The 23,189-nt window shown below is 41.8% G+C and overlaps 1 protein-coding gene across 1 annotated transcript; it reads right to left on the bottom strand.

Moving 5' to 3' along the window:
- Positions 1-13,052: 13,052 nt before the first annotated feature.
- pdzph1 (PDZ and pleckstrin homology domains 1) lies at positions 13,053-22,740 on the bottom strand. The gene is made up of 3 exons (XM_063069144.1): positions 22,655-22,740; positions 14,853-14,988; positions 13,053-13,750 (listed from the first exon to the last, which is right to left on the bottom strand). The coding sequence occupies exons 1-3, from the start codon at positions 22,692-22,694 to the stop codon at positions 13,651-13,653; spliced, it is 276 nt and encodes a 91-aa protein (XP_062925214.1). The 5' UTR covers positions 22,695-22,740; the 3' UTR covers positions 13,053-13,650.
- Between the last annotated feature and the right edge of the window lie 449 nt (positions 22,741-23,189).

Below are 23,189 nucleotides of genomic sequence, written 5' to 3' on the forward strand. Positions count from 1 at the left end.
TAAGAGAAGTTTAGATAAGTAACTGAATGTGAGGAAAATGGAAGAATATGGATATTATATAGGCAGTTCAGTTTAGTTGGTCATTTGATTACTAATTTAATTGGTTCAGCACAACATTGAGGGCCAAAGGGCTATTCCTGTGCTGTACTTGTATATGTTCTGTGTATACAACACAAAGTATTCTGGTAATGTACTGGGAATGAATTATCCATTAAGTGTCACATGATGTATACTCAAACTTCACTCTTGTTTCAGGACAACTTGTGGAAATGCATGTTGTGAGCAGTTTCCAAAAGAAAACAAATTTGGCAAATGAAAAATATATATATGCAGCAAAACAGCGGGCATGTTATGAATAACTTCCTAAAAAGGAGCATAAATGCATTAAACAGAAGACACTAACCCTCTGTCCTTTTGCCTGTTCATGAATAACTTAATGGACTCATTGGCTGAGAACAAAGTTGAATTCAAGTTACTGAGAGTGCTTGAGAATTTTTTTGCAATGCTGCGAACTTAATTGCATTAAGCTTTGGAATGTTACTGATATTTTACAATACACACCATTCAGGTTTTATTGACCTTCTACAGACAATTTTCTCAAAATGCTGGTTATTACATCTTCCATCAAAAGTGGCTAATGTTCTTGCCAATTTTAAATCACTGTCAAAATGGCTGGAAGATATTTGTATAGCACCTCTAAATTAATAAGTTAAAGGCATCCATTAGTCTTGTGAGACCTGGTTCTGCGCCTGGAAAGTCTTCACTCTCCAGGGCGCAGGCCTGGGCAAGGTTGTATGGAATTAATAAGTTAGCAATAATAATATTAATGTCATTAATTTGATATTAATATAATATTTCTATTAGTCAAATTAATATTAATACTAATACAATGCTAATACTAATTAGCATTAGCATTGTCTGTACTCTATTACTGAGTATAGTAGGTAATACTTTATTGATCCCAAAGGAAATTACATTGTCAGAATAGCGTTCCAAGTGCATAGATATATATATTAGAAGAGAAGTAGAAAGAATAAAAAAATAAGTTATCACAAACAGTCCAGCAGGAGGGGTTCATTACTTCTCCGACTGTATGTTGACTCATTATAGAGCCTAATGGCCGAGGGTAAGAATGACCTCATATAGCGCTCTTTGGAGCAGCACAGTTGTCTTAGTCTATGACTAAAAGTTCTCCTCTGTTCAGCCAAGGTGGCATGTGGAGGGTGAGAACCATTGTCCAGAAATGCCAGGAATTTCTGTAGGGTGCTACTCAGTATTAGTGTTGTCTGTATTCCACTATTGAGTGCATAAAAGTGAGGTACCCAATAGCTGACCGAAAGTTTAATCAGAATTTTTAAAGACTGGTTCAAAGGAGGAAAGATGAGTGAGGAGATCCAGGGAGGGAATTCAAAGGGCTGGGATGAAGGCATATTTGTCAATAGGGAGCAGATTAAGTTTGAAGGCCAACAAGAGACTTGAAAATGTTAACTGTTTATTCCCCTCCATAGATGCTGCCCAACTTGCTGAGTTCCTCTGACATTTTGTGTGTGTTACTCAAGATTTCCAGCATTTGCAGAAGCCCTTGTGTTTGTGATCTCGTTGCAAATGTTTTAGAGGGTGTGGTCCTGACAAACAGATCGTTATTGTTGTTGATGTAAAAAAACACCGCTTTGGTTTAGAAATCTAGAGCATACACTTCATCTGCATGCTAACTTTTGTCTTTATTAAATTTGTATTTAGATTTAGATTTGACTTTGGACTAAACTGAGCTTTTGATCTCACTTACCCTCTCTCATATCTATCACCTCCTTCCATCGATGTATCCTTGCCTACTAACAATCCTACCTAAACCACCTTGGCACTTGAATCCTCAGTCAGGCTCCAAATCCAGAGGGAGGTAAGTGAAGACATGGTGTGAAAAACAGCAACCCTGAGGTCAGTGACAACCAAGCAGACACTTCCATTATCTTGCTTCATTAAGTTGTTACAGCCGTACCCATAATTATCAGAGACAGTTTGATTACATGTTGCAAATATTACTCGAAACAACTCGTACGAGAAACATAAAAATAATTCCAGTGTATAACTCCTCAAGCTGAAACATTAATTTATTTTTCTCTTTCTCACTTTCACACAAAACTGCTATTTTCTCTTTACAGTATAGATAAAGTATATTTTGAAAATAATCTATTTAAACCTGAGCCCCATTAAGATATTCTTCACAGTATTTGAAAAAAGTGACTTCCAACCATTGTACCATGATGGATTTCACAGTCAGCCACAGAATCAAAAAGAGTTTTTAGCCACAGGGGAAAAAAAAAGGTTTTCTTCCTTGAGTATAGTAATACTCAGCAGTAGTATTGTCTGTACTCCACTATTGAGTACATTAATACTGTTATAGTAATGTCTGTACCCCATATTGAGTACAGTAATAGTGATACTATTGACTGTATCCCACTATTGAGTACAGTAAGATTCAGTAATATTATTGTCCACATCCCACTATTAAGTACAGTAATACTCAGTATTGATACTGCCTGTACTTCACTATTGAGTACTGTAATACTCAGTAATAGTATTGTCTGTACTCCACTATTGAGTATAGTAATGCTCAGCATTAGTATTGTCTGTTCCCCTTATTGAGTACGGTAATGCCCAGTATTAGTATTGTCTGTGCTCCACTATTGAGTATAGTATTACTCTGTAATAGTATTGTCCATACCCCACTATTGAATATTGTAATACTCAGTAATAGTATGGTCTGTGCTCCACTATTGAGTATAGTATTACTCTATAATAGTATTGTCTATACTCCACTATTGTGTATAGTAATACTCAGTATTAGTATTGCCTGTACTCCACTATTGAGTACAGTAATACTCAGTATTAGTATTGTCTGGCCCCTTATTGAGTGCAGTAATACTCAGTATTACCTGTACTCCACTATTGAGTACAGTAATACTCAGTATTGTCTGTACTCCATATTGAGTACTGTAATGCTCAGCAATAGTATTATCTGTACTCCAATATTGAGTACAGTATTACACAGTAATAGTATTGTCCATACCCTACTATTGAGTACAATAATACTTGGTATTAATATTGTCCATACTTGACTATTGAGTATAGTAATACCCAGTAACAGTATTAGACCATAAGATATAGGAGCAGAAGTAGGCCAATTGGCCCATCAAGTCTGCTACGCCACTCAATCATGGACTGATCCAATCATCTCCACTCCCCTGATTTCACCCCATGCCCTTTGATGCCCTGGCTAATCAAGAACCTATCTATCTCTGCCTTAAATACACTCAATGACTTGGCCTCCACAGCCACTCATGGCAACAAATTCCACGATTTACCATCCTCTGACTAAAGTAATTTCTCCACATCTCAGTTCTAAAAGGATGTCCTTCATTCTGAAGTCATGCCCTTTTGTTCTAGAATCCCCCACCATGGGAAATAACTTTGCCATATCTAATCTGTTCAGGCCTTTTAACATTCAGAATGTTTCTATGAGATCCTCCCTCATTCTCCTGAAGTACAGGGAATACAGCCCAAGAGCTGCCAGACATCCCTCATACGGTAACCCTTTCATTCCTGGAATCATTCTCGTGAATCTTCACTGAACCCTCTCCAATGTCATTATATCCTTTCTAATATAAGGAGCCCAAAACTGCACACAATACTCCAAGTATGGTCTCACGTGTGCTTTATAGAGCCTCAACATCACATCCCTGGACATATATTCTATACCTCTAGAAATGAAGGCCAACAATGCATTTGCCTTCTTAACAACCAAATCAACCTGGAGGTTAACCTTTAGGGTATCCTGCACAAGTTCTCCCAGTCCCTTTGCAGCTCTGCATTTTGAATTCTCTCCCCATCTAAATAATAATCAGCCCATTTATTTCTTCCACCAAAGTGCATGACCATACACTTTCCCACGTTGTATTTCATTTGTTACTTCTTTGCCCATTCCCCTAAACTATCTAAGTCTCTCTGCAGGCTCTCTGTTTCCTCAACACAACCCGTTCCTCCACCTATCTTTGTATCATCAGCAAATTTAGCCACAAATCCATTAATACCACAGTCCAAATCATTGCCATACATCGTAAAAAGCAGTGGTCCCAACATCGACCCCTGTGGAACTCCACTGGTAACCGGCAGCCAGCCAGAATAGGATCCCTTTATTCCCACTCTCTGTTTTCTGCCGACCAGCCGATGCTCTACCCTCGCTAGTAATTTCCCTGTAATTCCATGGGCTCTTATCTTGCTAAGCAGCCTCATGTGCGGCACCTTGTCAAAGGCCTTCTGAAAATCCAAGTACACCATGTCTACTGCATCTCCTTTGTTTACCCTGCTTGTAATTTCCTCAAAGAATTGCAGTAGATTTGTCAGGCAGGATTTTTCTTCCAGGAAAGCATGCTGGCTTTGGTCTATCTTGTCATGTGCCTCGAGGTACTCCGTAATCTTATCCCTAATAATTGATTCCAGCAACTTCCCAACCACTGATGTCAGGCTAACAGGTCTATAGTTTCCTTTCTGCTGCCTCCCACTCTTCTTAAATAGTGGAGTAACATTTACAATTTTCCAGTCATCTGGTACAATGCCAGAATCTATCGATTCTTGAAAGATCATCGTTGATGCCTCTGCCATCTCTCCAACTACTTCCTTCAGAACCTGAGGGTGCATTCCATCAGGTCCAAGAGATTTATCCACCCTCAGACCATTAAGCTTACTAAGCACCTTCTCAGTCGTAATTTTCAGTGCACAAACTTCACTTCCCTGACACTCTTGAATGTCCAGTATACTACAGACGTCTTCCACTATGAAGACTAATGCAAAATACGCATTCAGTTTCTCTGCCATCTCTGCATCTCTCATTACAATATCTCCAGCGTCATTTTGTATGGGTCCTATATCTACCCTCGACTCTCTTTTACCCTTTATATACTTAAAAAAGCTTTTAGTATCTTCTTTGATATTAGTTGCCAGCTTCCTCTCATAATTCATCTTTTCCTTCCAAATGACCTTCTTAGTTTCCTTCTGCAAGTTTTTAGAAGCTTCCCAATCCTCTATCTTCTCACTAGTTCTGGCTTCCTTGTATGCCCTCTCTTTTGCTTTTACTTTGGCTCTGACTTCACTTGTCAGCCACAGTAGTGTCCTTCTTCCCTTTGAAAATTTCTTCTTATTTGGAATATATCTGTCTTGCACTTCCCTCATTTATCGCAGAAACTCCAGCCATTGCTGCTCTGCTGTCCTTCCTGAAAATGTCCCTTTCCAGCCAACTTCAGCCAGTTCCCCTCTCATGCCAGTGTAATTTCCATTGTTCCACTGAAATACCAACATACTGGATTTTATTTTTTCCCTCTCAAATTTCAATGTGAACTCGATCATATTATGATCACTGTCCCTTAAGGGTTCCTTAACTTTAAGCTCTCTTATCACCTCCAGATCATTACACAACACCTAATCCAGCACAGCTGATCCCCTAGTGGGCTCAACAACAAGCTGTTCTAAAAAGCCATCCCTTAGACATTCTACAAATTTTCTCCCTTGAGGTCCAGTGCTGACCTAGTTTTCCCAATTCACTTTCATGTTAAAATCCCCAACAATTATCAGGACTTTGCCTTTCTGACAAACCTTTTCTATCTCCGGGGTGTAATTTGTAATCCACATCCTGGCAGCTGTTTGGAGGCCTGTATACAACTACCATTAGGGTCCTTTTACCCTCGCCATTTCTTAACTCAACTCATAGAAGCTCTACACCTTCCAATCCTATGTCATCTCTTTCCAATGATTTAATATTATTTCTTATACACAAAGCCACACCACCCCCTCTGCCTATTAACCTATCTTTTCGATATAGCGTATGTCCTTGAACGTTCAGGTCTCAATGGCAGCCATCCTTTAGCCAAGTTTCAGAGATGGCCACAACGTCATATTTGCCAATCTGTAGCTGAATTTCAAGATTGTCCATTTTATTCCTCATGCTGCGTGCATTCAAATACAACACTCTCAGTTCAGTATTTGTTGCTTTCTGTTTTAACTGCACCACACCTCTATTGCCCTGTAACTCATGCCACTGGCTTTGATTAAGCCTCATCTCCTGCCTGTTCTTTCTTTAATCTCTATTGCATGCTATCTTTGATTTATTTCTGTTTTCCCCTTCTTCAGCCCTATCACTTCGTTTTCCATCCCCCTGCCAATTAGTTGAAACTCTCCCTAACAGCTCTATTAAATGTGCCTGCTAGGATATTGGACCCCTTTGGGTTCAGGTGTAATCTGTCCTTTCGGTACAGGTCGTACTTTCCCCAGAAGAGGCCCAATGATCCAGGAATCTGAATCCCTGCCCCCTACACCAGTCTCTCAGCCACTCATTAATATGCCTGATCGTGCTATTCTTGCACTTACTAGCACATGGCACAGGCAGCAATCCTAAGATTACCCTAGAGGTCCTGCCTTTCAGCTTCCTACCTAACTCCCTGAATTCTCTCCTCTAGACCTCCTTCCTTCTTCTACCTATATCATTGGTACCAACGTGTGTCCATACTCCACTATTGAGTACAGTAATACTCAGTATTAGTATTGTCTCTATCCCTTACTGAGTACAGTAATACTCAGTAATAGTATTGTCTGTGCTCCACTATTGAGTATAGTAATACTCAGTATTAGCATTGTCTATACCCCACTATTGAGTACAGTAATACTCAGTAATAGTATTCTCCATATTCCACTATTGAGTACAGTAATAGTATTCTCCATACTCCACCTTTGAGTATAGTAATACTCAGTATTAGCATTGTCTGTACCCCACTATTGAGTACAGTAATACTCAGTAATAGTATTCTCCATATTCCACTATTGAGTACAGTAATAGTCAGTAATAGTATTCTCCATACTCCACTATTGAGTATAGTAATACTCAGTATTAGCATTGTCTGTACCCCACTATTGAGTACAGTAATACTCAGAAATAGTATTCTCCATATTCCACTACTGAGTATAGTATTACACAATAATAGTATTGTCCATACTCCACTATTGAATATAGTAATGCTCAGTAATAGTATTGTTTGTGCTCCACTGCTGAGTATAGTATTACTCAATAATAGTATGGTCTGTACTCCACTATTGAGTACAGTAATACTCAGTAATAGTATTGTCCGTACTCCACTATTGAGTACAGTAATACTCAGTAATAGTATTCTCCATACTCCACAATTGAATGTAGTATTGTCTGTACTCCACTATTAAATATAGTGGAGTACAGACTGGTTAATGGCAGCCAATGGTACCCATTGTCTTAACTTATCAAGAAGAAGAAATTTAAAAAATATTTCGACTGATCTTCTGCATGATTGAAATGGGCTTTACAATTTTAAATGATTTTAAAATATCTTTCAAGCAAATTAGGTGTGGGCCAAAGATTTCTGCTCTTTAGATTACAACAGAAACGCTGTATGAGAAAGATGTGTAATTTTCCCTGCTCCCACCAAGTCCAAACCTTGACCTCGGTTTGCTGCCGTACACTGACACCTCATCCCTGGCAGTGTGGCTGAGACTACAGTTGTCCTTGACTACAAAATCTCTTCCTTGACCAAATTATACATTTGCAATGTCAATACACTCTGTCAAGCATTTTATCTTTTCGAAGCGCTATGCTTTTATGGCTGTCTACTGTGTGCCATAGTAATTTAAATAATTATTTCTCTACTGTATAAGGCAGTTAATTAAAAGCTTCTTAACTTGTAAAACACAAAGATTTCTCGGTGGTAATTTCTCCACTCTCTTCTGTTTCCCTTTCTGGATCCCTTCTTACCTCTTCTCTTCTCCTTCCCAGCCTATCACCTCCCACTGGGTGCCACCCCCTTCCCTTTCTCCCATGGTCCATTCTTCTCTCCTAACAGATTCCTCCTCCTTCAGCCCTTTCCAGTCCTGATGAAAGGTCTTGGCCCAAAGTGTCGACTGTCTATTCTTGTCCACCGATGCTGCCTGACCTGCTGAGTTCCTCCACTGTTTAGTGTTTGTTGCTGCAGAGTGAAATGATTTGACTGTAAAGGCGAACAGCTTAGGGAATTAGCCTGCAGTGCCACTATTCTTCATATTAATCACCAGCTGTCAGAGGTGTAAATGTTCACCTTTTTTGTTTTTAATACAAGCAGAATGGTCTATCTGTTGCTGCCTGATTCAGAATTTTCACTTAGCAATCAATGCATCTTTTCATAGAGCAAAGAACAGTACAAAACTCTTCAGCCCAGGGTGTTATGCCTACAAGGAGCGATGATCTGGCAATTTAGTAAAACTAGTGGTGCACACACTTTTAAAGTTAAATCTGGCCAGTGCATCTAATTTTGGTTATTTCTTTAAATGAACAGACATAGACATAGAACAGTATAGTAAAATACAGGTCCTTTGGTCCACAACATGTGCTGACCTTTAACCTACTCCAAGAGGCTTTCCGAGGATCATCACCTTATCATGGTGGGGAGACTTGTGTGCTCCTGTGATTCCGGGACAGATCCCATTTGGGATTTAGGCATCTGGCACTAAGCTCCTGGTAGGGTAGCCCATGGCGAGCTCAAGTGGAAGGTTCCAGACAAAGAGCAATCCAACCAAGACTTCAAAGGTGGAACTGACAAAGATGATGACCTATCACAATGGCACTGAATGCAGAGGGAGCCTGCAGGACTGAAAGGTCCCCAGCTACCTTGCATTCCACGCCACTGGACTCCGACCTTGATCTGTCAAAGACTTTGTGGCAGCTGCCCATGCATCATCCTCCCCACGTTAAACAAAATCACCCACAGGCGTTCTCCAGTAATGGAATCCACCCTTACATATTAACGTGTGGATCCCAGATTGGACTCTACAGCCTCCTGAGAACCCACCAATAGCCAACCTCTTAGGAGGGGGCACAGTAGCGTAGTGGTTAGCACGCTTTACGGTACAGGCAACCTGGGTTCAATTCCTGCCGCTGCCTGTAAGGAGTGTGTACCTTCTCCCCGTGACTGCGTGGGTTTGCTCTAGGTGCTCCAGTTTCCTCCCACAGTCCAAAGACGTATGGGTTGGTAGGTTAATTGGTCATTGTAAATTGTCCTGTGATTAGGCTAGGAATAAATTATGGGGATTGCTGGGCGGTGCATCTCGAAGGCCTATTCCATGCTGTATCTCAATAAACAAACATCATACTCAACTCAATTGATCGCTCGACTATTACTCCTTCAAGATCAATCTAACTCTTCCCTCCCACATAACCCTCCATTTTCCTTTCATTCATGTGTCTCTCAGTTTATAAGTAAAATCTCTGGTACTCCATGCATTCCCAGATATATACTGACAAAACTAAACACTTCTGTGTGCATAAACTTGAGAGCGAGTTTTAGAAAGCAGATCAGAGAGGCCTTATTGATGTACTTTTCCAAACATGGAACTGCTATCTTCTCGATGCTATTGCTGTGCTGTCTGAGAAGGCAATTGAAAAAGCTTTCAGCCAGCTATACGGTATATTCTCTCTGAAGTTTAATGTTCCCTGTAACAGAACCATAATCACTCCGTAATTTCCCACAGGTAGCACAGATTATTGGTTCAGAAAATGAGACCTCACAGTCCTTCTGGATGGTAAACAACAGCTGAGGCCACAGAGACTGCTGTGACATGAAGACAGGTCCCTCTGCAACAAGGAATTTATGAATTAGTGTGAATCAATTCTATTTGCGATGAAATATGGGAGTTGAATATTAAAGTGGCAGTGCCACATACTATTGCTGTGATCTCACCAACTGGGTTCAGATTTACAATAACTGTGCAGAGACATTGATTAATCTGTTGTTTTATGTCTTCAGAGTACGGGTAATGCATTCATAAAAAAATGCTGAAGAATCAAATCTTTTGGTTGTTATGATATTCACAGCACTCTGTATAAGTGGCAGATATTGACATCTTGTCCAATTGGATTTGATTCCCCAAATTCGATTGAGCAGATCAGAAAAGAGTGAACACAAAATATAAATTGAAAAGAGCAATCTGTTTATGAACGAGCAGTGCCAAAATAAGATAGCGTCACTGTGATCTTGCTGCCCAACCTTCACAAGGAAGTCTTCCATTATCACACACTTTGGAATCTGATAGTTTAATCAGTTTTGTGATCTCATTTCCCACGTTAACGGTGACACCATTCTGAATAATCTTCTTCACCAGGTGCTCACAACCTTTTTTTTATACCATGGACCAATGCCATTAAGCAAGGAATCCATGGATCCCAATTTGGGAACCTTAGTTCTACATTGTCAATCATGGACTAGCTAGTAGATGGACTTCGGCCTCCTTTCAAAAACATCGCTAGAGTGTAGGAGACCTCAGGTTCTCATTTGCTTTTTGTTTTGAGTGTTGGTGGCACTCTGTCCTTTAGATCGAATGACATAAAGGATTCTCCAGTAGGAGAGTCATTGAGGTAGAATGGCACCATTGGCATCTTACCTTAATGCACAATGTAGTGACAGGAGCTGCAGGAATGGTCCACTCCCATGATCTACTTTCCTCTTCTATCAAACTCCTTTTCTTCCAGCCCTTTACATTTTCCATCTTTTCTACCCTCCAGCTTCTTACTGCATACCCCCTCCCCCACCCACCTGGCTTCACCTATCACCGTCTTGCTTGTCCTCCTTCCCCTCTCCCCACCTTCTTATTCTGACATCCTCCCCCTTCCTTTCCAGTGCCGATGAAAGGACTTAGTCCGAAATATTGACTGTTTATTCATTTCTTTAAGTGCTGCCTAACCTGCTGAGTTCCTCCAGCATGCTGCGTGTATTGTTCTGGACTTCCAGCATCCGCAGAGCGTTTTGTGTTTCTGTATGAATGGTCGGTATGCAAGACAAGTTTTTCACAATATCTCAGAACATGTGACACTAATAAATCAATTCCAATCCCATTTCTGGGCCTTACTCTTCGCCGCCTGCCATGGACCTCTCCACTGCAGCTGGCCAGTTGTTATCTATAGTGCCACTGGCTGGCAGGAAATTTGAACTGGACCAATTTTGAATTAATGGATTTCTTACTCTTGGTCACAGTTATAAAAAGCCCGTCCTGACATTGTCTCGCTACAGTGACCACATGTTCCTCAATGACTGTTCCAGTAGCTGATGGATTTGTCGGGAGTTGGAGTGGATTTGTAACTAGGAGTAACACACACAAAATACTCAGCATTTTGCGCCCGTCTGCAAAATTTCTTTGAACTAGGAGTGCTGGGCAGCATCTTCGGCTCCAGTCCCATAACTTTGACAGACTTCTGTAGTTGCACAGTAGCGAGCATCCTGACTGGTTGTACCATGAAGTAATATGGAAACAATGCCCAAGAATAGACGACAGAAAAGTAGTGGACACAGCCCAGTCCATCACAGTAAAAGCCCTCCCCACCGTTGAGAATATCTGCAAAGACCGTTGCCAGAGGAAAGCAGCTTCCATCATCCGTGACTCAAATCATCCAAGCCATGCTTTCTTCTCGGTTCTGCCATAGGGAAGGAGGTACAGGAGCCTTCAGTCCCACTCCACCAGCTTCAGGAACTGTTATCACCCCTCTATTGGGCTCCTGAACCAGCAAAGATGACTTACCTTGACATTGAACTGATTCCATATTTATGCAAAACAAGAGAAAATCTCCAGATGCAGTCCATAGCTATGGACTCACTTTGAAGGACCCTACAACTCATATATTCTTTTTATTGCATTTTTGACAGTTTGCCTTCTTTTGCTCATAGGTTATTACTCCCTCTTTGTTTGAGTGTAGTTTTTCATTCTTCCATTGTATTTTTTGTATCTACTGTGAATGCCCACAAGAAAATGAATCTCAGGGTAGTATATGGTGACATACAGTATTTGTACTTTGAGAATTAATTGACTTTGAACACTTTAGCAGAACTCTGGGGTTGTCAGAGATTCTGAGAAATTCAAGCTACTTAGAATGGAGTCCTTTCCTTTAAGCAAATGCTAACATGCCCTATGATCTTTGTCAAAAACCATGATCACCTCTGTCATATCACACAGCACATAATGATAAAGAAGATGCCCTATGCATCTGAAATAGACACTAATTTAACAGAAGTGAAACTACTGGCAAAAGCCTTTGGACCAGTGTCATTTGCAGGATATTAGTTCCATCCTAGAACGGTCTGTGGAATATAATGTAGCTTTTAATGTAAACTAGTATGTTGAAGTCTTAGCAGATCCCCTTATGATCTGCCAAAAGTTCATTCTCTTGAAGTATTCTTTGACACCTACTTCCCTCCATCATGGAGAGAATCCAGGACAATATTCTGCTAAATGGGAGTAGTCACAATTTCTAACGATTTTTTTTTGCATTGCATGGATTGCATCTAGGTTCCAACACTGCAGTGGTTAACGTGCACAATTACAACTCGGGGCATCAGAGTTCAGAGTTCAATTCCATTGCTGTCTATCAGGAGTTTACGTGTTCTTCCTGTGACTGTGTGGGTTTCCTCTGGGTGCTCGGGTTTCTTCCCATCGTCCAATGACGTACTGGTTGGTTAACTGGCCATTGAAATTTTTCCTGTGATTAGGCTAGGGTTAAATATGTGAGTTGCTGGGCGTTGTGGCTCATTGGGTCAAAAAGTTCTGCACTGTATCTCTAAATTCAGTGCTGTGCAAAAGTCTTAGGACCACACATAGAGAGAGGGAGAAAACAAAAACACTAAGGTGCCTAAGGCTCTTTCATAACACTGTGTTTGTCAATGTGGAGTGGAGGGTGAGTTCGGGAATCTGATGGGAGCAAAGGATTTAGGGAATGGCACAAGTGGAGAACTGCAGGAGAGGTGTAAGGCGGGTGGCAGAGAAGGTGTGCCGGGGCAGTGGGGTGCTGCAGATACGGGCACGCCCAGCCCTGAGATACCAGGCAACGTCATTTGATTCCAAACAATTGGTTTATTGATTTTTACAGGAGGTCTCTCTGGTGCTCCCTGATCCCTCCCTTCTCTCTTCCCCTTTTACCACCAGGATTCCCCTCTCCCTGCCCCCTTCCCACTCCCAGTCCACAATCGAGACCCATATCAGAATCAGGTTTATCACCACTCTCATATGTCATGAAATTTGTTTTTTTTTTGCTGCAGCAGTACAGTGCAATACATAAAATTACTGCAGTACAGTGTAATAATCCTAGGCACCCTCGCTATATATATGTGCCTAAGACTTTTGCACAGTACTGTAAATAAATAAATCATCTGTGAGTGGAGAAATGGTCACAGTATGCCAGTATGATTAATTATTTAATCTTTTGTCTCCTGTTTGCTCCACACCACAGATACAAAAGAGGAATTACACAGATCAACTGTAGTTCTCAATGGGTGAGATTTGTCTAGACTACACTGCTAGTTTTGTGTACTCAATTAACATTGATGCAAACTCACAAGCACGATTATCAGCATAATCAGTTCTATCTTGGTCATTTAGCTGATTGAACCTGTCTTGCTATTCCATTAGATCATGCTTAATCTGTTTAATTCTTTCTACCAGCCTTAGGTCCATTATCCTTAACACCCTTGTTTGACAGATGTCGATCTTAATTTTGAAGTTTTCTGTTGATCAGGTCTCTGTTGACTTCATTCATCTTCATTGGGGAAGGATTGGGATTCCTCTTCACATCCGTGTCTCCTCTGGAGGATTGCTCATAAAGTCATGGATGGCCTGGTGCAAGGGCAGCCACTTGCTGATAGATGCTCTTAACGCCATGATCCAGCTAGAGAGAAAAAGGCAAATAATAATTTTCTTTCTCTTTATTTCTGCAGCAGGTTTTCAAATGTTATGTCAAAGAGTCATACACTCACAGAACACTACAGCACAGAAACAGGCCCTTTGGCCCATCTAATCCATGCTGATTTAGTAACCTGCCTAGGTCCATCGACCTGCACCTGGACCACAGCCCTCCATTCACCTCCCTATACAAATTTCTCTTAAATGTTGAAATCCAACCCACATCCTTCTGGCAGCTTGTTCCACACTCTCTTCACCCTCTGAGTGGAGTAGTTTCCCCTCATGTTCTCCTCAAATATTTCAACTTTCACCCTTAAATCATGACCTCTAGTTCTAGTCTCACCCAACCTCAGTGGAAAAGCCTGCTTGTATTGACCCTATCTATACCCCTCCTAATTTTGTATACCTCTATCAAATCTCCCCTCCTTCTTCTACACCATGGGGAATAAAATCCTAACCTATTCAGACTTTCCCTATAACTCAGGTCCTCAAGTCCTGGCAACATCCTTGTAAATTTTCTCTGCACTCCTTCAATCTTATTGATATCTTTCCTGTAGGTAAGAGAACAGAATGGCACCCAATACTCCAAATTAGGTCTCACCTATGTTTTATTAAAACTTCAACATAACATTCCAACTCCTGTACTCACTACTTTGATTTATGAAGGCCAATATGCCAAAAGCTTTCTTTACAATCCTACCACGGTTGGTCCTCCCAAAGTGCAACACCTCACACTTGTCTGTATTAAATACCATCTGCTATTTTTCAGCACATTGTTTTCCACCTGGTCCAGATCGCCAGGCAAGCTCTGGTCATCTTCCTCAATGTTTTCTTCAGGAAAATGCCTTACTCTACAGATCCCACATGTACAGTGCTGTTGGAATTATCTGAGCACAATTCTGTGTCAACTTTCAGACCACTCTATCAGGTCTATTAGAGAATTATAATCAAATGATCTCACAAAGGATTATAATGTAGTGATAGTCTTTAGTAAGCTTTCAGTGGTCTCATAAACACTTAATACAGGTAAAACATTACTGTTAAAACTTGTGGTGTAACGGATTGCAGATGAAGTATAGTCCACCTACCGCTGGTTGTCAGCCGAGTTATCTGCACACAGATAGAAAGTTTTAAACTCTTCAGAAGGTGGCTTGGCTTCGATTATGGTGCGTTTGGACCCAAGACCCTGCTCGCTCACTGTGTAACCCTGCAAGTAAATCCCACCTGTTGGTAAAAAAATAAATTTACTACAATTGTAATGGTGTTATCCCAAAACATGATAAACTATTACATAATGGTCTCTAGAATCATTGTAATTTCCCAACAGGATCATCCCTGGCTAAATCAGTCTTGCACTTACACCTGAGTCAGAACATAGTGATAACCTGCCCCTTTAAACACAATAATCTAACATAACACTCGGGCATAGGAATGTGGGAATAGTTCACAGATGGAAGTGTGAGATCTTACAAAGAGGGCCTGTCAGTACACAGTGGTGCCATTTCTAAGACACACAAGAGTAGATCTTCCTGTTTGTTCCCTCATATAATTGAAATAAACAGTGGGAGTAGACTTTCCTTGTAGGCATAGAGCCTTAGGTCCCACACCATCAACTTCAGGAACAGTTACTGTCTCTCAGCCTTAGGCTCTTGAATCAGAGTGGATAAATTCACTCTCCCCAACAATGAACTGCTTCCACAACTATGGGTAACACACACAAAGTGCTGGAGGAATTCAGCAGATCAGGCAGCATCTATGGAAAAAAGTACAGTTGATGTTTTGGGCCGAACTCCTTCGGCAGGGCTGGAGAAGCAATAGCCGAGGAGTAGATTTGAAAGGTGGGGGGAAGGGAGAGAGAAACACCAGGCGACTGTACTCTTTTCCCGCCTGACCTGCTGAGTTCCTCCAGCATCTTGTGTGTGTTGCTTGGATTTCCAGCATCTGCAGACTTCCTCTTGCCCTATGATCTTCGGACAACTATAGACTCACTTTCAAGGACTTTGCAACTCATTTTTATTTTTTCTTTCTTTTTTTCCTCTCTATCTCTATATTTATCTCTATCTATCTACGTACAGTGCCTATAAAAAGTGTTCACTCACCTAGAAGATTTCATGTTTTATCGTTTTACGACATTGAATCACAGTGGATTTAATTTGGCTTTTTTGACCTTGATCAACAGAAAAAGACTCTTTCGTGTCAAAGTGAAAACAGATCTCTACAAAATGACCTAAATTAATTACAAATATAAAACACAAAATAGATTGCATAAGTATTTACCCCTTTCAAGTCAGTACTTAGTAAACAGTTACCTCTTTCGCAGCAATTACAGCCTTGAATCTGTGTGGATAGGTCTCTATCAACTTTGCACATCTGGACACTGCAATTTTTCCCTATTCTTCTTTACAAAAATTGCTCAATCTCTGTCACATTGCATGAGGATTGTGAGTGAACAGCCATTTTCAAGTCCAGCCACAAATTCTCAATTGGATTGGGGCCTGGACTCTGACTTGGCCACTCCAGGACATTAAATTTGTTGTTCTTCAGCCATTCCTCTGTAGCTTTGGATTTATGCTTGGGGTCATTGTCTTGCTGGAAAACAAACCTTCTCCCAAGTTGCAATTCCCTTGCAGACTGCAAAAGGTTTCCCTCCAGGATTTCCCTATATTTTGCTGCATTCATTTTACCATTTACCTTCACGAGCCTTCCAGGGCTGCTGAAGTGAAGCATCCCCACAGCATGATGCAGCTACCACCATCCTTCATGGGAGGTGTGTTTTTGACGATGTGCAGTGCTTGGCTTATGCCAAACGTAGCGTTTAGTCTGCTGGCCAAAAAGCTCAATTTTGATTTCATCGGCCCATAGAACCTTCTTCCAGCTGATTTCACAGTCTCCCATGTGCCTTCTGGCAAACTCTAGCTGAGATTTCTGGTGAGTTTTTTTCAACAGTGGCTATCCTTTTGCCACTCTCCCATAAAGCTGCATCTGGGCAACAGTTGTATGCGCAGTCTCTCCTATCTCAGCCACTGAAGCTTGCAACTCCTCCAGAGTTGTCATAGGTCTCTTGATGGCCTCCCTCACTAGTCCCCTTCTTGTACTGTCACTCAGTTTTCGAGGACGGCCTGCTCCAGGCAGATTTACAGCTGTGCCATATTCTTTCCACTTCTTGATGATTTATTTAACTGTACTCCATGGGATATTCAGTGACTTGGAAATTTCCTTGCATCCATCTCTTGACTTGCGCTTTTCAATAACCTTCTTATGGAGTGTTCTTTTTGTCTTCATGGTGTAGTTTATGCCTGGAGTGTTCTTTTTGTCTTCATGGTGTAGTTTATGCCTGGAGTGTTCTTTTTGTCTTCATGGTGTAGTTTTTGCCAGGATACTAACTTATCTGCTGTTGGATCTTCCAGATACAGGTGTATTTTTACTTTTATAGGCATCCATTAGTCTCGTGAGACCATGGATTTGTGCTTTGGAAGGTTTCCAGGCCGCGGGCCTGGGCAAGGTTGTATGAAAGACCGGCAGTTACCCGTGCTGCAGGTCTCCCCTCTCCACGCCACCGATGCTGTCCAAGGGAAGGGCACTAGTGCCGATACAGCTTGGCACTGGTGTCATTGCAGAGCAATGTGTAGTTAAGTGCCTTTCTCAAGGACACAACACGCTGCCTCAGCTGAGGCTCGAACTAGCCACCATCAGGTCACTAGACCGACACCTTAACCACTTGGCCACATGCCAACAGTATTTTTTAGTACAATCAATTAAATCACCTTGACAGCATACAAGTCACCAAAATCAGATCTCCATTTAACTAATTATGTGACTTCTAAGACCAATTGGCTGCACCACTGATGATTTGGTGTGTCATATTAAAGGGAGGGGGTGAATGCTTATGCAATCAATTATTTAGTGTTTTATATTTGTAAATAATTTAGATCACTTTGGAGAGATCTGTTTTCACCTTGACATGAGAGATGTGTTGATCAGTATCAAAAAACCCAGATTAAATCCACCGTGATTCAATGTTGTAAAACAATAAAACGTGAAAGCTTCCAAGGTGGGTGAATACTTTTTGTAGGCACTGTATATATACAGTAGATATAGTTTTTGCACATGGGTGGTTTGTTCATTTTTGTTGGGTGCAGTTTTGCATTAATTCCGTTGTATCTGTTCATATTTACTTCGAATGCCCACAAGTAAATGAACCTCATGGTTGTATATGGTGAAATATATGCACTTTGATAATAAATTTACTTTGTAGTTTGAAGTATCAATGTGTTCATTTTTCTCAGCATGAGATTCTGAGATGGGAAACCATAGCCAGAAGGGATTTTGGTGGGATTGTGCTGATCCTTCCCGGAATCTAAAGCTCCTGCAACATCTTTGGTTTGCTACTCTCCGTCTTGGGGTACTATTGTGCTATAGGAGCCGCTGACAAAGTTACAGTTTCTAAAAGTTTTTTTTTATTAGATCAATTGTAAAACTCCTGGCAGGTGGATTTGAAGGTCTTTTATCTTTCCTAAACAAAACTCAACAGATTAGTCATACAAAGGTGCCGCAGGTCCCTGCAGCGAGTTCCTGCGTGGATGGTATCATCCAGTGATGTGCAATGTTTGCAGGATTGCACCTCAGGAAAAACCATTGAGACAGATTTATTCATGGCCCAGGTCTCCGTGGGTAGGATATGGTATAAACAAATCAGCCAAAGCATGTCAGTGTGTTTTGATGAATTGTAAGAAGGGAAAGCATTAACACTGTTCCAGTTCTGTGCTCTTACCATATTTTACTTCTGATCAGCTCTCTTGATAAGACTTAAAAGGCAGCCTGCTTCAGGATGAGCGATCTGCTTTTCTACTGTCGGATTACGTTGGATTCTGACTATTAACTCCCAATGAGGTCAGGGATCACAATGCATTGACATTCCATACAGCCCATAGTAAACTCATAAATTGATGCCACAATCCCTTAAGCAACAGCTTCACCCTTCTAACCATTACAGCCTTCATCAGGGTCACAACTCGCACTTTGCAATGTGCATTAAATGTAGAAACCATCACAAAACACTTCACTGGAGTGTTGCACTGTGCTGCTGCCACAAAAAAAATTCATGACATACCTGAGTGATGATAAACCTGATTCTGATATGGGTCTCTGTTGTAGACTGAGAGTGGGAAGGGGAACAGGGAGAGGGGAATCATGGTTGGGAAAAGGGGGAGGGAGAGGGAAGACATTGTATAAAGGTCAATAAACCAATTCTTTGGAATCAGATGACCTTGTCTGGTGTCTTAGGTCTGGGTGTGTCTACACCCACACCACCTCCCCGGCCCCTGGCACTCCTTCTCTGCGATCTGTCCCACACCGCTCCCCTGGTGCTCCACCCTCATCATTCCCAACATCCTTTGCTCCTGCCAGTTTTACAAACTCGCCCTCCACTCCATGTTGACAGATACAGTATTGTGCAAAAGTCTTAGGCACCCTTTGCCTCCAACTTTCACCCTGCTCTGAAATTTACTTGGTCCATTTCTGACACCTCTTTCCCCTTGCTCGATCTCTGTCTCCATCACTGGAACCAAGCTGTCTACCGACATCTTTGATAGACCTACTGGTTCCCATGGCTGTCTTGACTATACCTCTTCCCACCCTGTCTCCTGTAAAAATGCTATTTCCTTTTCTCAGTTCCTTCATCTCTGCCGATTCTATTCCTAGGAGATGTCCTCCTTCAAAGAATGGGGTTTCCCTTCATCCATCATTGATGCTACCCCCTCCAATAACTCCTCCATTTACTGGACATCCACGCTCACCCCTTCCTCCTGCTGCCTTAACAGGAATAGAATTCCACTTGTCCTCGCCTACCACCTCATGATCCTCCATATTGAACACATCACTCTCCGCACCTTCTGCTATCTTCAACATATTCTACCACCAAACAAGTCTTTACCGCCCCCCTCCCCTCCCATTTTCCACAGGGATTGCTCCCTCTCTGATTTACTTGCCCATTTGTTGCTCCCCACTAATCTCCCACCTGACACATATCCCTGAAAGCAAAAGAAATGCTACACCTGCCCATTCAGCTTCCCCCCCCCCCACCTTCCAGGTGAGGCAAAACTTCACCTGCAAATCTGTTGGGATTGTCTATTGTGTCCAGTGCTCCTAACGTGGTGCCTTTTACATTGGTGAGACCCAACATAAATTGGGGGACCACTTTGTCGAGCACCTCCGCTCCAGTACCAAAAGAAGCATTTTCCTGTGTCAACCATTTTAATTCTTATCCTCATTCCTGTTGCAAGATGTCAGTCCATGGCTTCCTTTTCTGCCACAACGAAGCCACTCTCAGATGGGAGGAGTAACACATCATATTCCTTCTAAATAGCCTCCAACCTGATGACATGAATATCAGTTTCTCCTGGGTGGGAAAGGTAAAGGGCTGGAGAAGAAGGAATCGGATGGGAGAGGAGAGTGGACCATAGGAGAAAGGGAAGGAGAAAGGGAAGGAGAAGGGGTACGGGGTGAGGTGAGAAGAGGAAAGGGGCCAGAATGGGGAATAGAAGAAGAGAGGAGGGGGAGGGTTTTTTTTACGGGAAGGAAAAATCGATATTAATGCCATCAGGTTGGAGACTACCCAGACGGAATATAAGGTGTTGTCCCTCCATCCTGAGGGTGGCCACACTGTGGCACAAGAAAAGGCCATGGACTGACATGTGGGAACAGGAATCGGAATTAAAATGTTGGGCCATCAGGAAGTTCTACTTTTTAATGCAGCAGCGCCCCCCCCAATTTACGACGGATCTCACGAATATAGAGGAGGCCACATTGGGATCACTGGGCACAATAGACACCCCCAGCAGACCCGCAGGTAAAGAGTGCAATTAATTTCCAATTAATTGCACTTGAGGATTAGCAATTTTGTTTCAGTTACAATCTTGTTTAATACGTGTAAAGTAACAGTTTTTAGGATGGAAGCAGCGTGGATTTTGTTCCTTCATGAAATTAAAATTAAATACGACAATTGCATCTTCCATAGCATGCACAATTATTCTGATTTACCTGGAGGAGTTTTAAATTGGTAGGTAAATTGCTGATTATTTTTAGTCTTCTTGTGTTCTAATTCTTTTCTGTGACCGATGTATGCCAGAGCATTGATTTTCTTTCAGTTCACCCCTGCAGTCAGCTCCTTACTCCTTACTAATGATGCATATTAATCCTGCCATACCTCTTATGGGTCTCTCTAATTTACTGCAAAATGGCAGGAGCTCTTGCCCCATTTGCCTTCTATGACGCCTATTTATTCTATTTCATATTGTCACCTTTTGTTTCCCTAAATGTTAACTTGCAGATTGAGTCGGTGGTAATGAAGGCAAATGCACTGTTAGCATTTGTTTCGGGAGGACTAGAATATAAAAACATGGGTATAATATTAAGGCTTTAGAAGGCACTAGTGAGACCTCACGTGGAGTGTGGTGAGCAGTTTTAAGGTGTGCTGGCACTGGAGAGCATCCGGAGGAGGTTCAGAATGATCCCAGGAATGAAAGGTTTAACGTGAAGAGCATTTGATGACTCTGAGCCTGTACTCGCTGGAGTTTGAAGAATGAGTGTGGATCACATTGAAACCTACCGAATACTGAACGGAGTGGATGAGGAGAGGATGTTTTCTATAATGGGGGAGTCTAGAACCACAGGGTACAGACTTAGAATAGAAGGACATCCCTTTAGAACAGAGATGAGGGGAAATTTCTTTAGCCAGAGCATGGTGAATCTGTGGAATTCATTGCCAAAAGTCATTGGGTGTATGTAAAGTGCAGGTTTATAAGTTCTTGATTAGTCAGGGCACCAAAGGTTACAGGGAGAAGGCAGAGGAATGGAGTTGAAGGGGATAATGATGGAATGGTGGAGCAGACTCAATGGGCTGAATGGCCTAATTCTGTTCGTATGTATTCTGGTCTCAGTCTTGGATTGAATGACATCTTGCATTTGGCCAGGACTTCAGGCCTGACAATGACTATTCTATTTTCCATGTTTTTTTTTACAGGATTACACCATACAATAGAGGATCCATTTACTAAAGAGTGCAGTGAGTCCAAGGTCATATGGATTTTAAGCCAAATGAATATATTTTCATTGCTGACAAGTATTTGAATTCCCTGTTATTGCAAGTTCGAAGACCAAACAATGTCAAGAGACAAAAGCAGCTGCTGATGCTTTGGGTCTCAGACCTCTGTGTTTGAGACGTTAATTAGTGGTTGTCTGATAGCACCCAGCTGAGTACATAGCTCGGTTGAATACATAGAGACTGAAAACGCTAAAATGTGGATTTGGGAACCATCCACAACTGTGAAAAAAAACATCTGTGGAATGGATCAAGTGAGGTCAAAGCACATTTTGGGGTGCCACAGTAGCACAACGTCATTACAGCTCAGGGCGTTGGAGTTCAGAGTTCAATTCCAGTTATGTCCTCTCCATGGGGTTTCTCTGGGTCCTCAGCTTTCCTCCAAAGATGCACCAGGTTGGTCATTGTAAATTGTCCCGTGGTTAGGTTAGGGTTAAATCGGGGCTGTCAGGGTTTGCTGGGCAGTGCGGCTCGAAGGGCCAGAAGGGCCTACACTGCTCTGTATGTCGAAGTAAAATAAAACAGTAAAGTTTCCTGAGTTAACATTCAGTTTCTGTGAACCGATGAAAGATTATTTTACTTCTTCAAGTTCAAGTTCACTGCCACCTGTCTGTACCTAGATGCAACCAAACAAAACAACGTTGCTCCAGACCACGGTGCGTCCACAATACATATATCACCCACAGAACGTAATGCAAAATATTACTACCAGTAAGTTAATAAAATCTAATTCAAACTGCATCTGAAGTGTGCAGCACAGGTGAACAGCACAGTAAACAGTAAACAACTCACTGTTCTCGTGGTGAGACCTCGGTGGTGGCAGAGTATTCATTAGTCTCACAGCCTGAGGGAAGAAGCTGTTATCCAGTCTTGCTGTTTTAGACCTGTTGCTCCTGTACCTCCTTCCTGACGGTAGTTGGGCAGAAACTGTGGGGTGGGTGGTAGGGATCCTTAACAATGCTTTGGGCCCTTCATATAAAACTCTGGTAAATGTCACAAATGGGGGGGGCAGGGGAGGGAGACCACAGTGATCCTCTCAGGAGATTTTACTGTCTTCTGTAGGGTCTTGTGGTTCGATGCTTTGCAGCTTCCGCACCACACAATGATGCATCCAGGCAGGACACTCTGGATGGTACTCTTGTAGAAAGCTGTTAAAATGGGGGCGGGAAGCCTTGCACGCCTCATTCTCCTCAGAAAGTGCAGATGCTGCTGTACCTTCTGAACTAATGAGGAGATGTTGTGGGTCCTGGTTAGTTTATCTGTTCTGTGCACAGTGCGGAACTATGTGCTCTTTACTCTCCCCATGGTAGAGCATTGATGTGCAATG

This window comes from Mobula hypostoma, chromosome 16 (genome assembly GCF_963921235.1).
Source record: "Mobula hypostoma chromosome 16, sMobHyp1.1, whole genome shotgun sequence".
Lineage (NCBI taxonomy): Eukaryota > Metazoa > Chordata > Chondrichthyes > Myliobatiformes > Myliobatidae > Mobula > Mobula hypostoma.